The sequence below is a fragment of the Salvia hispanica genome, chromosome 3, assembly GCF_029641045.1.
Source record: "Salvia hispanica isolate PSC_SH4W2 chromosome 3, Shi_PSC_v1, whole genome shotgun sequence".
Classification (NCBI taxonomy): domain Eukaryota; kingdom Viridiplantae; phylum Streptophyta; class Magnoliopsida; order Lamiales; family Lamiaceae; genus Salvia; species Salvia hispanica.
In genome coordinates this window covers 40,846,366-40,867,599 of record NC_142694.1, presented here as the reverse complement: position 1 = coordinate 40,867,599, position 21,234 = coordinate 40,846,366, and the positions used below count along the sequence as shown (strand labels likewise).

Genomic DNA, 21,234 nt, shown 5'->3' with positions numbered 1-21,234 from the left:
ATTGTTTTTGGAGAATTTTACTCTGTTAGTAGTTTTTGGAGAATTTGTTCTGCTTGTTCTGTGCATCTGAGTCTATTTGGCAGTGCTTTGCACATTGCAGTGCATCTGAGTCTATATTGCAATAGATTGTTATATGCATTGCATATTTGTTTTATGAATTGCATATTTTAGTTTAATTTGTTGACAGTGTCTTGCAGATTGCAGTGCTTTGCATATTGTAGTGGATCTGAGTTTGTATTGCAATACTTTGTTATACTTTGTTATATGGATTGCTCAATTAGGAAACCCTAGATCAGTGAGCAACTGTAACCATCAACTTTGGTTGATGTGCCTTCGATTTTTACTCAATTAATCTCTATTTGTGGATGATTTGGTTGTTGATTAGTTGTTAAAACGTAGCCACTGGATGTTTTTGGATATTACTTGTATGATGGATGATATTTGATTGATGTTCTTAGTTTAATGATGTGATAGAAGAATTATAATGGCAAGAAAGAGAACAAGAACTGAACCGGATGAGGACGAAGTTGAAACAAGTAATAGTGAATGGAATATGAATGAAGAAAGATTGAAGAAAGCAGCAATAGCATGAATGAAGATGAAACACAATCTGTACAAGGAGGTTTAGGTATTGTGATACATCTTGCAGTTTTCCATATTATATATTGCAGTCTTGATTGTTATATATTGCAGTATTGTTTTATAACAAGATGTTGTAGTGCATCAGTTAGAGTATATTACTGTGCATCATTTTAGAATATTGCAGTATTCTTCCCGCTGCTTCATGGCAAATACTGTACAATACAACAATACACAACAACGACATTCTTGTAATTCACTCTATCATGAGTATTGCATCAAATCACTTCGAGGAGGGGAAAAGAGGGGACCAATAGATGTTGAGAAGATGGTCACGAACTACAACAGTGACCAATTATTGAACTTTTTTTTTCTTCTTCAAACATAGAGTTTGATTTCTTTATTAGTTTTTTTGTATAGATGATTTGATTGATATTTTGATTTGGTTACTACTCGTACTTAAAACAAGTCGGTTGTATTTTGGTGTACCCAATGTTGATGATGTAATTTGAATGTTCTTTGTTGCGTACTTGTTTGATCTCCTATAATTCTATATCTTTTGGATGCTTAATGTAGTAAAAGAATAAACATCAACATTTTGATCTCTTGTACATCAAAATATAAACTGCAATTGGATAAAATGAAAAGACATCACATTAGGCAAATCATATATAAACTGCAATTAACCATATGGTGGACTGCAATATGTACCATATAATGCAGCAATCTGGTAAAAACGGAGTATGGCCATAAGAACTGAATCAAAATTTAATCAGAGCGAATTTGGATAGCAAAACATCATGTAATTCCAACACAAATTGAAACACACAACTGAACAAGTGCATTTAACCATTAGGCAGATCATATATAAAGTGCAATTAATCATACAGTGGACTGCAATATGTACCACATAATGCAGCAATCTGGTAAAAACAGAGTATGCCAACTGCAAATACTATGTGGTAACAAAGCAATATTCATGGACTTAAAATACAATTTGGTAAGGTAAAAACAAATACGACTACAATCTTCAAGTACTTCGAAACGAACTAAGTGATCTCTTATTCATTTCTGCCACAATTTCTAGTCCCGGGAACACATTTCTACATCGACGCAATGGTTTGGTCATCAAATTCATGGCCTTCTCCTTCATGGACACCAATCAGCTTGTAGAAAGCTTCCTGGATTGAATGCAACCAACCATATGTAGGACTGCAATATGTAACACATTATGCAGTAACCTGGTAAAAAAAACAGAGGATGACCATAAGAAATTATTTCATACAAAATACGAAATATGAAATACATAAATCAACAATTATTTCATACAGAATTCGAAATACATAAATCAGCAATTATTTCATACAAAATACGAAATAGAGCACTGCCATAAAATCATAGGTCAACATTCTGCATTATGCCTTATGAAATAGAACACTACGCAACCATATAACACAACATAAGCCGAATTAGTTCAGATAGTATTGACTGCAATACATAATTATCTAAACAGCAAGATATAATACGCAAAACAGCAACTAGTACATAGAAAATACGAAAAATAGAAACATAGTATTGCCATAAAATCATAGCCCACATATTCTGCATGATTCCTTACTCAACCAAAAACTTCTCATCAACTCATTAACCAAAAACTTCTCATCAACCAAAAACTTCTCATCAACCAAAATCAAACAAAACTCAGCAACCAATATTGTACATAATCAACTAAACAATTAACGCTACAATTTGATAAAATCGACAAACAATAAATTACTGAATCTGACAATAATCGATAGCGCGACAACACATGAAAAATCTATCGAGAATTGATAATCTGACAAAGCTCACCTTCTGGAAAAACACTCAAATAAAAGTTGATAATCGATTCACTCATATTCAAACGAAATTGTGGAATGAATTGCAGAGAACACGCCGGCAATTGTGGGAGAATCGAATTGAGATGAAATCAGTATGAATTGAACAACTCGTAATTTTGCAGATCGTAATGAACAGCTCGTGATTTTGCATATTGATATGGAAATCGATATGGATTTGGATTTTGCAGAATCGAATTGAGATGAAATCGATATGGATTAGGAGATCGATCTGGAAATCGATAATGATTGTGTGATTTGAATAAAATAGCGTGAAATTGAGTTGAGAAAATGAAGGAAAGAGGCGTGAATTGTGTGAATTGAATTGTGATTGCATAGATGAATTAGAAAAGAAATTACCTATTTTGCCCTTAAGTATTTTAATTTGAATAAACAATAATAAAATGAGCTGCCACATGGCAACTTAGCAACCATCTAATTTTCAGATCCTAGGGTTGATATTGGTGCTATGGTGTTATATTAAAAGGTGTTGTCATTTTAACACATTCCAGTATATTTACGTGGGACAAATGTATATTAGAGGTAGAAATACTAGCTAGATTATACAAAAGTAGATTATATACGTCATGGATTATGTATTTGCTAATGCTATGATCATTGTTTACCATAATTAATATAGTTGCATCTAATGTTTCAAATTCTAGCAGAGAATTAAAGGCTTTGATGGATTTCAGATGGCCTTATATCAACTCCACTTCTCATCACGGTAATGGCCGCGTTGCAGATGAGACTCGCTCGTTAGATTGAGACTAATTTTAGTGAAGTGCTTAAAATAGAAATATAGGAAAAACTTTCATAAACGGAGATAGTACAGACAAAATAGAAAATTATTTTATTCAAAACCAAGCTTTTTTATGACGATTAATTCATTAAATATAACACAACTACTAAACACAGTAAAATCAAGCTGTAATTATTTGTCGTTTATAGGTCAAATTCCTCAAAAAGTATGGTTCCACGGGTGTGAGAGGATGAGAGTGAATCACTTGCACAAGAAAAATGAATCCAATAATCACACTGTTCACAAGAGAAAGCCACTTGATCTACCAATCCCACAATGATTTTGTGGCAATACCCACACCTCTCATTTCTTCCGTAAGTAAGCATCCGTTTACGCATGAGAGGATGAGAGTGACAAGACATACTATATTTGCCTCCAAACTTGACTTTGGACAAATAGCCAACTGAGGGAATGCAGTTTACATGGAAAGAGTAGTCACATTTAGCAGAGTGGAAGAACCAATACTTGCACTCTATATCTTCCTCACACACCTCACAGATGTCGTGATCACTACCAAAACTATTACTAGTACCGGCAGTGATCAAATGCAGAGGATGTTGATCGAATTTATGGAAATGAATCATTTTGGGTAGTGCGGCGCACCTTATATGAATGTAGAAATCACATATACTGCACTTATAGACATCAAAAGCAAGGGAGTCGCTGGAGCAGCAACTGATGGGGGAGATCATCGAACGACGGGAGGTGCGAAAGAGAAGGTGTTGGCTGTGTGAGCTGTGCTTTACAATGCTTGGGGTAGCCATCCATGACAGATCAACCATCAAGGGAATACCAACAGAACTATGAAAATCAAGGTAGTAGCAAAGTCCATTGCAAGGAAGACAACAGAAAAAACAATAAAATATTCCATTCAAGTACCATTTGGCCGGGTCCGGACATGGTTGCGCCATCACGTCTCGAACTCTAGTGGTAAATCCAAACTTGAGAATGGGGAGAAGGTCTGCACAGACTTTATGGGCAAGGAAAGAGCAGCCAAAAGTTTGTTGAGCGCATCTGTAAAATCGAGATGGAATGGTAATAGTTTGTATGCATATATCACACACTAGTACTAGTTTGTGATTATAATTATGATCATCTACCTCATAACCAACTAAGATCAAAGGATGCTTGTGAAAATTCTCAATTGTGAGCTTCCTATCTTCATCACCAATATTATCATCTTGGTTTCTCCGGGAGTATGTACGGATCTCCAAACTTGGAAAGGTGTCAAACTCGTCGTCTGGCAGATGGATCAACTCTAGAGTTGTTTCTGCAATTAACGAATATATAGATATTAGTATATGAATTAAGCGGACTGAATGAGATATATATATATATATGATCCTTACTTACTGGATTGCATTTTGTCGAGTCCACATCTGACATGAACAAATGTGAAGGTTGGGGACAGAAATAGATTGCATTGCAGGTAAGAAGAAGGGCTTTGTTGCAAATTATGCATTGTTCAGATCGACAATTGGTAGGAATAGAATATACTTGAAGCAGAGGCAGAGGACGAGAGGAGAGCGTGAGAGCAGTAGGCAGTATGGTGCAGTCTTGATGAATCCAGAAATTACAGAGTTGGCACGAGAAGAAGAAACCTTCATGTTTCTCACCACAGGCATCGCACAGAGAGAAAGTCTCTCTACAAAGAGCCACGAGTGGGTGAGGTGGATGGCTCTTGTGTCTGCTTCTGATCTCAACACCAACCATTGCAGCCAGAGGATGCATTTCGAAATCGCAATTCTCACATTTGTAGGTGAAATTGGGACTTCCTTCTCAGAGACAAAGCATGTGCTTAGTGGAAACTTGCAATGGTGTACTATGATTGGGATGGCTGATTTTTTGGGCACATGATTCGTGCAGAAAAAAATCGAAAGCAACAATGGTGCAAGTGTAGGAGGGAGCGGATAGAATTGGCAACCCATAAATTTTGCAAGAATGATAGTTATCACTATCATCCATTTCCATCTCATCAGTCAATGGATGAGGATGGCTGAAATGCCTAATATCTCCATACCTGTCATTCAAAAAACACAGAGACAAACATTCACAACAACGTCGAATATATATGTACTCCACTGTACATGGTAGAATTAGGGTGAAACCAAACCTTAAATGTATAATTAAAGGTTAAATGTGGTCCATTCGATGGAAAAACTGTACGGTTTAAAAATGTAAAATTGTCTAGTAACAGAGATAAGGAAGAGATGTTTTCATGTGTTAAGTGCAAAAGTAGAGAGAATTGGTACAAAACCAAAATGTGTTAATTTTTGCCAAAAATGAAAATTAGCCTACTATGAGTCTATGATGGTATCCCCAAAATGAGATATATTTGTAATTTCAATATGGAATATTAAACAAACTAACTATTGGGTTATATGCAGAAATATATATTCAATTAGAACCAAAAAAAAAAGAGATTAACTCGGAAATACTAACCAAGCTGCGCTACTTGAGTCGACAAGAAGTGGCATGCCGGTAAAAAGGAGGAAAAGAGCAAGTTGTGCAATGCCGGAATATTACTCTCAATATTTTTCCTCTTTAGTGATGCAATTGAATATTGTGGGTGAGCGATCACCAGATTTTGAGGAGTAGATGTGTGGAGACATGCACAACAACTTCGAATTTATATATGAATATGAATGTTTTAGATGGAATAATGATTTAATCGGTCAAGTGTATCAATCGAATATCACTACATTCACTTTTTTCAAATGTTATTCTGTGCTGTGTTGTGTTGTGTTGTGTTGTGTGGACTAATTTAATTAAAAACACGTGTTTAAGAAAATACTCCTTCTCCTACATCAAATAAGTCGGGGGTTCAAGTCATTGAGACGATTAATCCTCCTTAGAAAGAAAAGTTACCTTGATTTGGTTCAATTTCACTCATTAAGTTTTTAAATTGAACCTCGAGTTTCTAAGAGGTCGTGATATAAGTGTCTGAGAATAAGTATCAGTTGTCTTGTACTTCAACGCCAATGGTATGTTTTTTATTCTATACAAAGTAAATTTTTCAAAAAATACAACTATGTTGCCTTGTCTTGTTCCTTTTGAAACGGCGTCCATATTTTTTTATTCGGTAATAAGTAATGTGTGTTGCATATTTTCACCTAATTATAGAAGAATACTCTAATATTTGTTGCTAAAATATTCTTTTAATAGTAAAATATTCTATGAGTAAGCCAAACTCAAAGTATATAAGACGAGTATTACTTTTCCAGCAACAAAGTCTGCACCTTATACAATCCTGAAAGATGCTAGTAATTCGTCTGCTTCTTTGGTTGCAATAATCCTCGATACTAAGACCAAGTTTATCGGTGTGCAGGTCGACCTGCCACGTCATTATTACATTTAAAAAAAAAAATTAATTCATGAAGTCTCTCTCTCTCCTTGACACAGGTCGCATAAATCCATGAAACCGACCGACCGGTCGCCTCTCTCATCTCACCACTCAGCCAATGAGATTGTTCCAAATGGCACAATTTCATTGGCTGATATTATTTTATTTTAATAATTTATATATCTTTAATATATTATATTAAAAAATTATAAAAATTATACCAAAATTCATAATTTTTCATCCTCTATAAATAGAGACCACATTTGCTATAGTTTTGCATACAAAAAAATATCATCTTTTCTCTTCCTATAATCCTTATTGTTTAATACAATTTCATATTTTTTAGTCTCCTTTGTTGCTAATTATGGAGGATGATGAGAATAATATATTCTCTGATTCTCCAAATTTCTCTCATTCCCAAAGCTTCAACCCTTCCCAAAATTGTAATCCTTCTCAAGATTATTTCTCTAGCTTTGATGATTTTCCGAATTCTGAACAATTTCAAAGTTCATTTCAAAATCAACATTCAAGCCAAGACATGTCACAAACCAACATGAGTGCTTCAAACACTCCACATGGTTGGAGTGAGCAAGAAGACATGGCATTAATGTCTGCTTGGTGTTTCGTGAGCACGAATGCAATTGTTGGCACCAACCAAACTAGTATCCATCTATGGCAAAATGTTCTTAAACTATATGAGCAAACAAGAAAAGAAAATCCAAGAATGGGCCAACAAAGAAGTTTGGAGTTATTGAAGCAGCGCTACAAACGACTCAACGCAAATGTCACAAAGTGGATTGGTGCATACAAACATGCGCATGATCGAGCTACGAGTGGCCAGTCTAAAGAGGACATTGAGAAAGCCGCTCAACAACTGTATGGTAAGAGCAAGTTTACTCACCATAAGGTGTTTGAGGAGGTGATGAGCCTCAATCCCAAGTGGGAATTGAAATTGAATAGCACTGGTTCAACGCGTTTCCAGCCAGATGAAGATAGTCTTGAAGAAAGTCGTGAAAGCTCAAAAAGGTCGAGGACTAGTGAGGAAGGAGGACCTCAAATCGATTCTACTCCTGAGAGTCATTCTTCAATATTGCAACGTCCTATTGGAAGAGATCAAGCTAAGGCTAAGGCTAAAAGAAAAGGCAAAGAAGTTGCAACACCATCATATACAATTCCTAATGATTTCACTGCAGCACTGCGTGAAATGAGAGTCACGCGTGAAAGGGAATGTGATATTCAGGAACGGAAGATCAAGGCAGCTAGTGATATTCAGGAGCGGAACATCAAGGCAGCTATGCTTACTCCCCTGATGGCTAGGAGGGACTTAACTCCAGAAGAAGAAGATCTGAAACGCAATCTCATAGCAGAATTGTTTGGGAAGTTATCATAGTTTATCTGTTTTCAATGTGTGTTTCTTAGTATATACTCCCTCCGTCCCCGATTAAGAGTCACACTTGCTTTTCTGCACTCGTTTTGTAAAAATGATAATAAATAGTTAAAGTGGAAAAATGGTAAAGTAAGAGAGAGGATAATGTAAAGAAGACTCTTCTCTACCTTATTCTCTATCTTATTTTACTATTTATCGACTTTAACTATTTATTATTATTTTTACAAAATGAGTGCAGAAATGCAAGTGTGACTCTTAATCGGGGACGGAGGGAGTAACTTTCAACTTCTGTTGCTTAGTATGTAATCTTCAATTTCCGTTGCTTAGTATGTAACTTTCAACTTCTGTTGCTTAGTATGTAATCTTCAATTTCCGTTGCTTAGTATGTAACTTTTATTTTCTATTGCTTAGTATGTAATCTCCAATTTTCGTTGCTTAGTATGTAACCTTTAATTTCTGTTGCTTATGTAATTTCCAGTTTATGTGATAAGCCCTTCAATCAAAGCATGAATAGATAAAATGTGCTCACAAGTGGTGGTGGAATCAAATAGAAACTCATGTGATCACGAATAATAGAAGTATTCCTACATGACAATCATTTTCCACTCACAAGTGGTGGTGGAGTCCATTAGAAACCCATGTGATCACGAATAATGGAAGTATGCCTACATGACAAGTCATTTTCCACTCACAAGTGGTGGTGGAATCCATTAGTAACCCATGTGATCATGAATAATGGAAGTAAGCCTACATGACAAGTCATTTTCCACTCACAAGTGATGGTGAAATCCATTAGAAACCCATGTGATCACGAATAATGGAAGTATGCTTACATGACAAGTCATTTTCCACTCACAAGTGGTGGTGGAATCTATTAGTAACCCATGTGATCATGAATAATGGAAGTATGCCTACATGACAACTTATTTTCCACTCACAAGTGGTGGTGGAATCCAATAGAAACCCATGTGATCACGAAAATCAAAGTATGACTACATTACAAGTCAGATTTTTTATCACAAGTGGTGGTAGAATCCAATGAAAACCCATGTGCTCACAAATATCAAAGTATGACTACATGACAAGCAATTCTACATCACAAGTGGTGGTGGAATCCAATAGAAACCCATGTGATCACGAAAATCAAAGTATGACTACATTACAAGTCAGATTTTTTATCACAAGTGGTGGTAGAATCCAAGGAAAACCCATGTGCTCACAAATGATAGTAGTGGAAGCCTATGCTCAACAAATAACTTCTATATATTTACCTATATGCTTCACGAAAATTACACACAAATCCTCTCACAATTATTGAGCCAACTCTCCCTAAAAAATGTCAACAAGTTCTAGTTTTGAAGCTTCCAATCTTCTTGAAGACAATGAATGAGAAGAAAAAATTGTTGAACAAAATCAGCAACTCGATCAACTAATCCAGGATATAGCTATGTGGCCAACAACCCTGTCTTCACAACCTACAACACAGACGGTTAGAGCTAGAAGGAGATACATTAAAAGGAAACGCGAGGAGGGTCATGATATTATTTTCGAGCAGTACTTTGCTGAAGATCCAATCTATCCTCCAATTTTTTTCCGAACAAGGTATCGCATGCGAAAACCTTTGTTCAAAAAAATAATGAACAAGCTCGTCGAGACCGACATTTTTTTTATGCAAAAGCGTGATGCTACTGGCCGGCTTGGTATGTCTGCCATTCAGAAATGTACAGCAGCGATGAGGGTGTTGGCCTACGGGACGGCGGCCGACTTGCACGACGAATATTTGAGAATGAGCGCACAACTCATTCGCAAATCTCTCATCAAGTTCGTTGAAGGTGTAATTTCTAACTTCGGCGATGAGTACTTGCGAAAGCCCACCGAAGAAGACTTGGCAAGACTTTTGCATATTGGAGAACAACGTGGGTTTCCAGGCATGTTAGGTAGTATTGACTGCATGCATTGGGAATGGAAAAATTGTCCCACTTCATGGGCTGGACAATATGCTGGAAGAAGCGGGAGTCCGACAATCATCTTGGAAGCAGTAGCATCTCAAGATCTGTGGATCTGGCATGCTTTTTTTGGAACTCCAGGTTCGAGAAATGATATTAATGTCCTTGATCAATCTCCTGTTTTTGATGATATTTTGGAAGGTCGAGCACCGAAGGTCAATTACATAGTAAATGGCCACGAAAAAAATATGGGGTATTATCTTACTGATAGCATATATCCTCAATGGGCGGCATTTGTCAAATCTATTCCAGGTCCACAAACGATGAAGCACAAGTTGTTTGCTCGACATCAAGAGCCCGCGCGAAAAGATGTTGAGCGAGCTTTTGGTGTTTTGCAGGCTCGTTTTGCTTTTATCAAATGCCCATGTCTTATTTGGGATCTGTGGTCATTAGGTGCTATCACTCTAATGCTATATAGGAGATTTTTGTTCGGATACTGCAATCATTCCACTAAATACTCCCTCCGTCCACAAAAGATAGAGCACAATTACCATTTTTGACCGTCCATAAAAAATAGAGCACATTCATTTATGTAAAGTTTTCAATAAATAATAATCCTACACATCATTCCACTAACACTACTTCTCACTTTTTTCTCATTCTCTCTTACTTTTTTCCCTCTTCTCTTATTTTACCAATTCTATATTAAAACTCGTGTCATACACAAATTACTCTATTTTTTTTGGACGGAGAGAGTATTTATTTAATTTAAGTTGGCTAAGTAAGAGACTTAAGTGAGACGAAATCACTATTCACTACAATATAGATTACATGGATTTATGTACACAATTATAATTATATAGTAGTATTATAATTGATCAAGATATAATTGTTCAAAATAAAAAAACAAACCTTGTATATCCATCCGCCATTAAATGTCTCATTTTTCCTTTTACCGCCTGTCCGCTAATAATTATTTCATTTCACTTACTATATTCCTTAAGGGGATCCTACATTAAACTTACTCATTCCACTCAAATTTTATTATAAAACCAATATAAAAGTAGGTCACACATTCCATTATCTTTTTCTACTCATTTTACTTTATAAAATTAAACAATTTCTTAAAACCGTGCCGGTCAGATACGGGACATTAAACAGTGCGGGCTTGCCAACAAAACTTAGGCCTACCAGAATTAAATCATGGAAGCTGAACATAAGAATTTGAACAAAAATGGGCCAAAACATGGCATATATGGAACACTGAATAGGCCTTTAGAGTTACGAATATATGAGTAGCTAGGGAGAATTTTTTTATTGCATGACAATGACACAATGCTCTTAATAATAATAATACAAACAAAGACGTACATCTACTTCAACCCCTTGGCTACAATCGCTTCATTCATACTCCATCCATCCCATATTACAACACTTTTCATTTTAGGTCGTTAATTTAGAATTAATTTTTTAATATATTTAAATTAGTATTTTAAATGTAAGGAGAGATCACTTAAATATTATACTACTATGATAGAGATAGAAATGCTAGATTATACAAAGTAGACTATATACGTGATGGATTATGTATTTGCTACAAGTTTCATCATCATCACTTAGTAAATTAGTCTTTAGAAAAAGCTAGAGTTAAATTGAAAAGGAAAAAAAACAACTCCATGTAAATTGCAATCCAATACTACAATGGAAAATGAAAGTTTCGGAAATTTTGATTGTATTCATTGAATAGTCCAGGCATTGACCTGGAAGACTTTGACTTTTATGATTTTCACTCATTAATATATGATGCTTGCAAGTTGTATATAGAGTGATATTAGAGGTATGAGTAGATGATTAAGAAGAAGAATCATACATATACAAACCAGACAATATAAATGATGGGTGTTGTCTTTGTTACTAATGCTATGATCATTGTGAGCATCTGCATATTATTGATCAATAATGTAGTTGCATCTAATGTTTCAGAATCGAACAGAGAAATGAAGGCGTTGATGGATTTCAAGTGGCCTTATATCAACTCCACAGCTCATCACTGCAACTGGAAAGGCCTCACTTGTGATGATCATGGCCGCATTGCAGAGTTAAGCCTCAAATCTCGAGTAAGATGCAATACGAGTAAAGCTTGGTGCCACGATGTTGGCTATTTGGATCCGCTTGTTTTCACGTCACTCACTAGCATTCATCTCACCTCATGCGGTCTCTATGGATTTATCCCAGAAGAAATAGGTTCCCTCTCCAACCTATCTTATCTCAATTTCTCGAATAATCAACTCAATTCCCGACTGCCTCTTTCTCGAATAATCAACTCAAATCTGAGTGAGTTACGTGTTCTAGACATTTCTGATAACCGTTTCATTTATGGTTTCATGCCACCTGATATAGGAAGCTTATCCAAACTTACTTATCTCAATTTGTCCTACAATCGTTTAGAGGGCCAGATTCCACCCACACTGTGGCGTAAATTTGGGATGGAATCGTTCATCGGGAATCCCAAGTTACTAGAATCAATTGATTCTGAAGGAGAAAGCAAACATATAGATAAGTCAGTTATAATCTATGTGGCAATAGTATTTGGCTGTGTGTTTCTGCCTTCAATTTTACTTGGAATCTGTTTCATAAGAAAGAGAGCACCAGCATCAAACAGTCCTGATCTAAGACATGATCTAAGACATGGTGACATATTCAAGATATGGAACTATGATGGCAACATTGCATATCAGCACATCATTGAAGCAACATCAGACTTCGACTTCAGATACTGCATTGGAACTGGGGCTTATGGGAGTGTCTACAAAGCTCTACTGCCCACTGGAAGAGTTGTTGCGGTTAAGAAGCTTCACAGATTTGAAGGAGAGAACCCTACTTTTGACTCCTCTTTTAGGAATGAAGCCAAGTTTCTCTCTCAGATTCGGCATCGCCATATTGTCAAGCTTTTTGGATTTTGTCTACACCAACGGAGCATGTTTCTCATCTATGACTACATGGAAGAGGAAGCCTCTTTAGCGTGTTGAAGTATGATGATGAAGCCGTGGAGCTGACCTGGAAGAAGAGGGTAAATGTGGTGAAAGGCATTGCCAATGCGTTGTCTTACATGCATCACGATTGCAGCCCTCCTATTTTACACAGAGACGTATCGAGCAGCAACATACTCTTGGATTCAGAGTAACTGTTTTCAAGACGACGACATGTTTGTTGGCTGCAGAGTTGGCCTTCACAATGGTGGTTACAGAAAAATGTGACGTATACAGCTTCGGAGTGTTGGCATTGGAAGTCATGTTTGGAGATCATCCGGGGGATTTCCTTTCCTCCATAACGATGACAAAGAGATGCACGCAGTTTGCTCAAAACATGATGGTGCAACAACTCATGGACAAGAGGCTACCATCTCCAGGTGAAGATGTTAGAATGTCGAGGGAAGTGGCTGGAGTGATCAAAACAGCTCTGAAATGCATAAGCTCTGATCCAAAGTTGCGACCATGTATGAAGGAGGTGTCTCAAGAACTCGCTAAGCACCCACCACGGTTGACTATGCCATTTCGCTCATATCAGTGCTTCATCTCATGCATTCAAACTGAGCTTATGTCATGATGTTGCTATTACGTCGTGTTCTATCTTCTCCCATTTTGTTAGTGTTTTTCCGATAATAATCAGTTTCTCATGTCAAACAAAGCATAAAGATCTCTATCAATCAAATCAAGTCACCTCTGTTTATAGAAGAGCTTCTAACCAAAATGTGGAGTGTTAAGGCTTTTCCTATCCTAACATTTGTCTATTTCATTCAGTATTATGATCAGAAGATTGTGAGTTTTTGCTTCAATTAAAAGAAGGTAAAAACAAAAATTACTAGCAAGGACTTCTCTATTAAGTTCGTGGTAAAATCCTAAATACGGCAATAATTCATAAACCCTTTCATCATATTAATTTCCTCACCACATAAATTTCAGCCTCAAGAGCTACCAAATTCCAGAAATCGATGCTTAGATTCAAAGCTTGAACTTATAAACATACCTCTTATCAGCAGCCAGCCATGGATGATGCTTCAGAGCCTCTAAGAGAAGACAAGGTCGCATCAATTCGCAGACGCAACAAAATCCTAATCGCAGCTTTCTTTTCCCTAATCATCCTACTAGCATTGATCACCGGCCGCACAAATCACAATCACCTCCTTCCTTCAAAACCTCAACTCCAAATCAATCGAATCGAGCGGTTATCGAATTCTGCTACACTTCCGAATTCCAATCCGACTGCCTCGATTCCATATCCTCCGCCAATCAATCACTTCGCCGCCGTGAATTCGCAGCTCCGGTGGGGGAGGAGAATTTAGTTACATTGATTTTAATATTTAGTGTTGATTTTCTTATTTTGCTTGCTTTTACGAATTTATTAAAAAAATGTTTCTTTTTTGCATTTATTATTGTGTATCAATTTTAGTAGTAATTGGTATACATTTATATTTAGCAAAAAGCGTGATTTTTTTATAATAATATAGGCTAAATCATGAGTGTACTTAAAAAATAACTCAAATTAGAATCACGATATCCTTCCAGCTGTATGCTGCCACGTGGTTATATAAGTAATAAAACAACGTTATTAAGCAACAAAACTAGTGAATGTCTTTTATCAGTTTATGCAATTCGAGGTCATTCTTATATGTCATCCTTTGTTACTTAATATCGATACCTGCCACATGGCAGCACGTGGTTGAAAGAATGTTGTGACTTTAAGGATGAAAGGACACTAGTGTTCCCCGGCTAAAACTTATACGTATTGATATTTTTCAATTCATATACTACCTCCGTCCCTGAAAGTTTGACACAGTTTATCATTTCGGTGTTCCCTGAAAGTTTGACACACTTCACTTTTACTATTTTTGATAGTGAACCACATATTTCACTAACTCATTTCTACTCACATTTTATTATAAAATTAATACTTTAAAAGTATGACTCACATCCCACCAACTTTTTGAACTCACTTTTCCTTGCATTTCTTAAAACTCATGCTGGGCAAAGTGTGTTAATATTTAGGAACGGAGGTAGTAGTGAGCATCCGCAATGGTGCTTAGGCCAGCCATTCTCTCCCCTGCCACGTCAGCAACACTAAAAAAACCACCTGCCACGTCAGATTTAGGTCAGCCATAGGCCAGCCGCAATAAAAACAATTCAAAATATACTACATTTACGGAATTAAAATTGTGATATACGGAATTTAAATTTACGACACATATACGGGAAAAATAATCCATTCCATTAAAAAAAAGTACAAAGATTTAAAAAAAAAGTACATGATTTTTTTTTTTAAAAAAATGGCTTCAACACACGAGTTCCGCCACTCTCTACTCCTCATCGCCGTCGCCATCGTCCTCGTCGTCGCCGCCGCCGCTGCCGCCACCCGTGGTATCTGAGCCCACGTCGGAACCCCCCAGCCGTGACCTCGCGATCTCTAAATCAGCACGCATGCTCTCGAGCATCTCGTAAAGAAACCTCTTCTCCGTGGGGTCAGTGGCGTTCTTCCACTCTCGGAAGACCTGTAACATCTGAGCCCGCGTTTGGTTACGCGAATGGAGAGTGTACTCGAGTGGGGCGGCTGGGAGGGCGGAGGACTGGACCTCGCGGGGCGATAGGGGGGATCCGCCCCTCGCAGCCCGCTGCGCCCGCTTCTGTCCAACCGGGCGGGGGCGACCAGTATATGATGGAGGGGATGGAAACTCCTCAGCATCCGGGGGGAGGTCGTGGGATCCGCCGCTGCTGCCGCTGTAGTCGCCGCTATAGTTAAGTCGCTGCTTCTTCGGCCACCCAGCGTCGCACCCCGCCCGGAACTTCTCGGAGTCCTTCAACAACAAGAAGCACTCCCAGAAGGTGAACTCCTTATACTTCCCCTCCAAGGGAACTGACTCGCGGCTATCCTCCGGGCGTCGTCCTCAGTCTGCCCACTTCTGAGCTGACGGAGGGCGTTGGCGTACAAATTCGCAAAACGGCCAACCGCGGCCCTGGTGCGCTCCCACCCCTTCCGGACCTCCTCGTTGCTGAAGTCCTTCCCGTGCGGGCAGTGCCTCTTATAGGCAGCACTGATCTTCGCCCACATGTTGACGACCCGCTGGTTGTTCGCAACCAGTGGATCGTCGCACACCTCCAACCACCCCTTGGCCACCCCGGCGTACTCATCCTCCGTCCACTTCCTCCGGCCAGTGGCAGCGGGCTGCGATGACTCGCCGACCGCCTTGCCCTTCCCCTTCCCCCTCGTCTTCTTCTTCGGCGTGGCCGGCGTCGCTGGAACGGGAGTATCATCGTCTCCAAGATCGATCCCCATATCATGCAATGACAGAAGGTCATCGCCAAAGAACTGCGTCACCGGGGTCGACGTGTGAGACGAAGCCGTCAAAAAACCAAGCGAGGGCCGATATACCGCGTCCCCTCCCGGTGACCCCTGCACCCCCCCGGCATCCCGGGATGCATACCGTGCGGCATCCCCCCCTGCCACATCATCCCCATCATCTGCTGCAGCATCATCTGCTGCTGCATCTGGGGCATACCCCCCCACCCGGGCGCTGACTGCCCGCCGCCCGGCATACCCCACGGCATACCCCCCTGGTTCCCCCCCATCGCCCCCCCCCCCCCCCCCCCGGCGCACCAGCCATCATCCCCATCATCTGATTCCAAGGGATGTTAAACCCCGGGCCCATCTGCCCCCATCCAGATCCCACGGGTACTGTGGGAGTCTGAGATCCGCTCGTCGCCGGACTGGACTCGTTGTTGTGATCCATCGCTCGATGATGCTCTTGTACAGAAAGTTAGAGAGAGAGAAAACTCGTTAAAACAAGTGGTGCAAATGAAAATGAAACGAAAATCGCGTTTATATATGATTTTAAAAAAAAAATTAAAAATCGGCGCTGGCCGATCGCTGGCCGATCGGGCCTCCACAATGGCGGCTAGCCGATCGGCTAGCGCTTCGGCCAGCGACGAGCGATCGGCCAGCCCACGCCAATCCGCTCGCCGAAATCGCCCTCGCTGGTTGCAATGGTTCGGCTAGCCGATCGGCTAGCGCGACGAATCGGCTAGCCGGTCGCTAGCCGACCATTGCGGATGCTCTTAGTATTCACGCTAAATGATTCAACTAAATTTTATCGTCTTTCACAATTAAATTGCAAAGCGTTAGCAATTTAATTGTGAAAATAAAAGTAGACATTGTATCACGGTGGTTCATTAAAATAGCATATTCCTCAAGGAGATCATAGCTAGGATATAAAACCAAAACAAACTGTTCTTTTTTTTATAAATTTAAGGATTGTATTAAAAAAAAATTGTAGTACATGTTGCCAACTAACAGTGAGATCAAAATAATTTGTCTTTTACAAAATAAATGCGGAGGGCGTACCGCTAATATTGACTATATAGTCTGTGTGTAAAATGTTTTATTTTTTTCTAAGATTACAATTTATATACACTCACAAGTGACAATCATGCCTTACCGACTTTACTTAGTAGCTTGATTAAGGGAAAATTATCAGCTAAAACACAGCATGATTAGGGCCTAAGTTCTCTAATTTACACTTGATTATAAATTAAGTTCCATCATTGGAGATAATATATAGTAGTGATATACTCTATATAACACCATATTGCACAATTTGCAATCTCTCAAGTAATATATATGTCTGATATTTGGATTTAACTGTGATATTTCTATGCTATATTTATATCCATAAATTATCGCTAGCTATACTTGAATTTATTAATATTCACTATGAATCAAGATTGTTCAGATGGTCATCAAATTTCAAATTAGTGAATCAAGATTGTTCAGATGGTCATCAAATTTCAAATTCATGATAGTGAATTAACTAATACTCTCTCCATCCCACGTTACTTACTTGAGTCATTGTTTTAGCATTCATTTTGGAAAATGATAATAAATAGTTAAATTAAAGTGGGAAGATATATAGTAAAGTAAGAGAGAGGATAATATATAGGAGAGTCTTCTCATTTATATTTTTCTCTTACTTTACTCTCTCTTCACTTTGACTACTTATTAATTTTTTCAAAACGAGTGCAAAAAATAAATAACTCAAATGACGTTGGGACAGATTGAGTATATAAGGACTATTGGTCTTTCTAATACGAATTATTCTTTGTTTCAATATTCCTTTTATACATTATTTTATAAATTGAGGAACAAATTGGCGGCGGATTAGCTAGATTATTCATGTAAATCTTTTGAAATGTATTAGAGATTGTAGTCAACTAATAGTGACAAGAAAATCCAAGGCATCAAATTTTGTTGGCTATACAATTCTAACTTTATACATGTTGGTCCCAAAAATCAATTATCATTATATATTTTGCTAGGGAAAAGACCAACTGTATGTCCATAAACAGTAGTGACATTGAAAAGAAATAAATAAACCAAATTGAAATACATTATATTCATATCCATGTATTATTAACTAATGCTATCTATAGCTTCATCAAAACCCTATTAATATTGTTACTTATATATGCATCCTCCATTTCAATTTTTGTGTTACATCTCATATTTAATTTGAAAAGATATCTGAAAATACGAGATATAAACAAACACTCTACAAATTTAATGTCGGAGGAGTGCCCTAATAGTATCTTCATCCACATTTCCAGAAGCAAGAAGCTGAGAGAGTCTCTCACTTAGATCATCCACCTCTTTGTGCAGTTTCTTGAGGTAATTGCATGTCTCCTTCAAAATCTTTGCTGCTGAAACCTATTTTTAATGAACAAGAAAAAAAATTTACAAATTTATTTTATTTCAAACTTCAAAACACATGCATGAATATGTAGTGCCTAAATGTTCATATTTAGCTAGTGAAGGTCACCATATCAACTTTTTTTATTTAAAATTTCTCTTATTTTTCATTTCTCCAATAGTTTAGAAATATGATGATGGGTCTCTTTTGACCTATTTCCAATTGTCTCTTTCATATCTTGAGGTTTGGTTAAAGAAAATCTTTATGTGAATATTAGCTCTTTCTTTTTTGTCTGAACCTTGTGTGTCTATATATCATAAAATCAATGTTTCTATGAAGATGAAATGCATAGATGGGGTGGTCTTAAGTTTATGGAAAAAATTTCTTTCTTGGGAAAAATTTATATTAAAATTCAGAACATTAATTTAATTAAGGTAATACTTCATATTTAGAACTTAATTACCTTTGTGTTACACCTTGAACTTGAATCTGGCAACAATGGATGCAGCTTCAAGATGAGATCATTGATCTCATCTTCTGTAATTCTTGAACTTCTTTCTCTTCTGTTTGTCATAATCTCTCTCTCTCTCTCTCTCTCTCTCTCTCTCTCTCTCTCTATCGCTCTTGTTTGTGTGGAGAAGTGGGAAGATGAAAGGAGAGGAAATGAAGGTCTTAAAAAGGAAATGAAAAATAGTGAGGGTTAGTTAGAAAAGGGAATAGACAGTTGAAATAATACAAAGAAAATTATTGCTATTTGCCCTTATGCAAAGATAGAAATTAGAAAAAGAATATCTATATTTTCAATCAAGTTAATTCTATTTAATTTCGGTTGCTACTATGTTTATTACCTTGGGAATATATTATGCTCATCTATGTAAATTAATTCGCAGCCAAATTTTATGAGAGATGCAAATTAAGCTTATATTTATAGGGAAAGTTAGGTATACTCTATAAAATTCAGTTACATGTCACCTCAAATTGCAGCAAAAAATAACTTGCAAATAACAAATAAAATCATAGCTAGTTACAAATTTTCACACTTTTTTATTTGGCGAAGTAAATTAAAGTCTATATATCTTGGATGTTCACTTTAAGGATTCAATTTAAAATCATATTTGAACCTAATTTACAAAAGCATTAATAATATGTATTATAACCCGACAGTATAAGAGAAGATCCTAGAGGAAATAGAACACGTGTATGCATTGGATTGGTTAAACAGGATTGCACCAAATAGATTCCTTGTTTGTTTCTCATTTTCTTGCTGTAGTTGGGATTGGATTTGGGAATAGGATTTCTTGTCCTTTTTGTTGACATCTCTCTCCCTGTGATATTGATATTGTCTCTTTTTTTATGTTTATTAGAGCACTCCCAATGGAGTTCCCTTATTTCTCCCTTATTTCTCCCTAACTCCTGCCACATCAGCGCCACATCAGCATCACATTTTATCCCCAGTTTTTAGCCAACCCCTACAATGGTTTCTCCCTTATTTCTCCCTTATTTCTCCCTAACTCAACATTTCATTTTTACATCATCACTAATTTAATTGTTTTATTTTTATATATAATAAAGCTAGCTTATTTAATTTATAAAGATAAATCAAATAAATAGTAATAAAGTTCGTTGTATTAAACACGGGTACACATTACAACGAAGAAAATTAAAAAAAAAAAAAGTACACGAATGGAAATAAAAAATCAAAAAAAAAATTCAAAGAAAAAAAAATTCAAGGGCGGTGGGCGCGGTTTCTATTTGCCCACAATTCTTCGATGATATCGTGTTGTAGTGCTTGATGGGCCTCCTTCTGGTGTATGTCCATGAACGCCTGGAACCGTTCATGTTCGTTGTGCGGTACACCCTGGCGGGCGGACTCGGTTGAGACACCGTGACTCGATGATGCAACACTTGGGTCGTTGGTGACGTCGAGGACGCCTTCGTGTTCATCTTCGATGATCATGTTATGCATGATGATGCACGCATACATGATATCGGCAATATCCCCCTGGTAGAAAAAGCGCGTCGGACCCTTTACCAGTGCAAATCGCGATTGGAGCACCCCAAATGCCCTCTCCACATCCTTGCGCGCAGACTCTTGCGCTCGGGCAAAATACCTTCTTCTATCTCCGAGTGGGCATCTGATCGTCTTCAGAAACACGGGCCATTGCGGATAGATGCCGTCAGCCAGGTAGTACCCCATGTTATGCACATTGCCATTGGCCGTGAATTCGATGGAGGGGCCTAATCCGTTGATCCGCTCGTTGAAAAGGGGCGAGGAATTGAGAACATTTAGGTCGTTGTTCGACCCGGCTATACCAAAATAAGCATGCCAAATCCAAAGCCGTTGGTCGGCAACGGCTTCAAGAATGATGGTGGGATGCGTACCTTTGTAGCCGGTAGTAAACTGGCCTCGCCACGCGGTTGGGCAGTTCTTCCACTGCCAGTGCATACAGTCGATGCTGCCGAGCATCCCCGGAAAGCCGTGGGTCCTCCAGTGCCAATCCAGTAGGAACTGGCAGTCAGCTGCGTCCGGCGAGCGAAGGTAGTGCTCCCCAAATATCTCTCGCAC

The 21,234-nt window shown here is 38.0% G+C and overlaps 3 protein-coding genes, 2 long non-coding RNA genes and 1 pseudogene across 6 annotated transcripts; 3 read left to right on the top strand and 3 right to left on the bottom strand.

Annotated features, from left to right (window-relative positions):
* Positions 1 to 1,397: 1,397 nt before the first annotated feature.
* Positions 1,398 to 2,742, bottom strand: LOC125217115 (uncharacterized). Its single transcript, XR_007175565.2, has 2 exons — positions 2,431 to 2,742; positions 1,398 to 1,820 (listed from the first exon to the last, which is right to left on the bottom strand). It is a non-coding gene; the product is annotated as an uncharacterized LOC125217115 (long non-coding RNA).
* Positions 2,743 to 3,351: 609 nt separating this feature from the next.
* LOC125209995 (uncharacterized) lies at positions 3,352 to 14,339 on the bottom strand. Of its 2 annotated transcripts, none has more exons than XR_016137285.1 (4): positions 5,701 to 5,908; positions 4,612 to 5,278; positions 4,359 to 4,528; positions 3,352 to 4,272 (listed from the first exon to the last, which is right to left on the bottom strand). It is a non-coding gene; the product is annotated as an uncharacterized LOC125209995 (long non-coding RNA). The 2 variants fall into 2 exon arrangements; XR_016137284.1 differs by lacking the exon at positions 5,701 to 5,908 and adding an exon at positions 13,961 to 14,339 and having other exon boundaries at positions 3,354 to 4,272.
* On the top strand, positions 7,155 to 7,991 carry LOC148930790 (uncharacterized). The gene has a single exon (XM_089068397.1). It carries the CDS (start codon positions 7,155 to 7,157, stop codon positions 7,989 to 7,991), a length of 837 nt encoding a protein of 278 aa, XP_088924523.1.
* On the top strand, positions 9,598 to 10,402 carry LOC148930789 (uncharacterized). The gene is made up of 2 exons (XM_089068388.1): positions 9,598 to 10,332; positions 10,388 to 10,402. Exons 1-2 carry the CDS (start codon positions 9,598 to 9,600, stop codon positions 10,400 to 10,402), a joined length of 750 nt encoding a protein of 249 aa, XP_088924514.1.
* Positions 11,784 to 13,714, top strand: LOC148930788 (MDIS1-interacting receptor like kinase 2-like; annotated as a pseudogene).
* A 4,007-nt stretch (positions 14,340 to 18,346) lies between the features above and the next one.
* Positions 18,347 to 20,012, bottom strand: LOC125215645 (transcription factor PRE3-like). The gene is made up of 2 exons (XM_048117128.2): positions 19,132 to 20,012; positions 18,347 to 18,685 (listed from the first exon to the last, which is right to left on the bottom strand). The coding sequence occupies exons 1-2, from the start codon at positions 19,240 to 19,242 to the stop codon at positions 18,539 to 18,541; spliced, it is 258 nt and encodes an 85-aa protein (XP_047973085.1). The 5' UTR covers positions 19,243 to 20,012; the 3' UTR covers positions 18,347 to 18,538.
* Positions 20,013 to 21,234: the final 1,222 nt, after the last annotated feature.

Bases quoted from the DNA above. Each gene is read 5' to 3' on its own strand.
- LOC148930789 (XM_089068388.1), top strand. From the start codon at position 9,598: ATGCGAAAACCTTTGTTCAAAAAAATAATGAACAAGCTCGTCGAGACC.
- LOC148930790 (XM_089068397.1), top strand. From the start codon at position 7,155: ATGAGTGCTTCAAACACTCCACATGGTTGGAGTGAGCAAGAAGACATG.
- LOC125215645 (XM_048117128.2), bottom strand. From the start codon at position 19,242: ATGACAAACAGAAGAGAAAGAAGTTCAAGAATTACAGAAGATGAGATC. The intron at 18,686-19,131 runs GTAATTAAGTTC...CATTAAAAATAG, and splicing joins GTTCAAGGTGTAACACAAAG to GTTTCAGCAGCAAAGATTTT.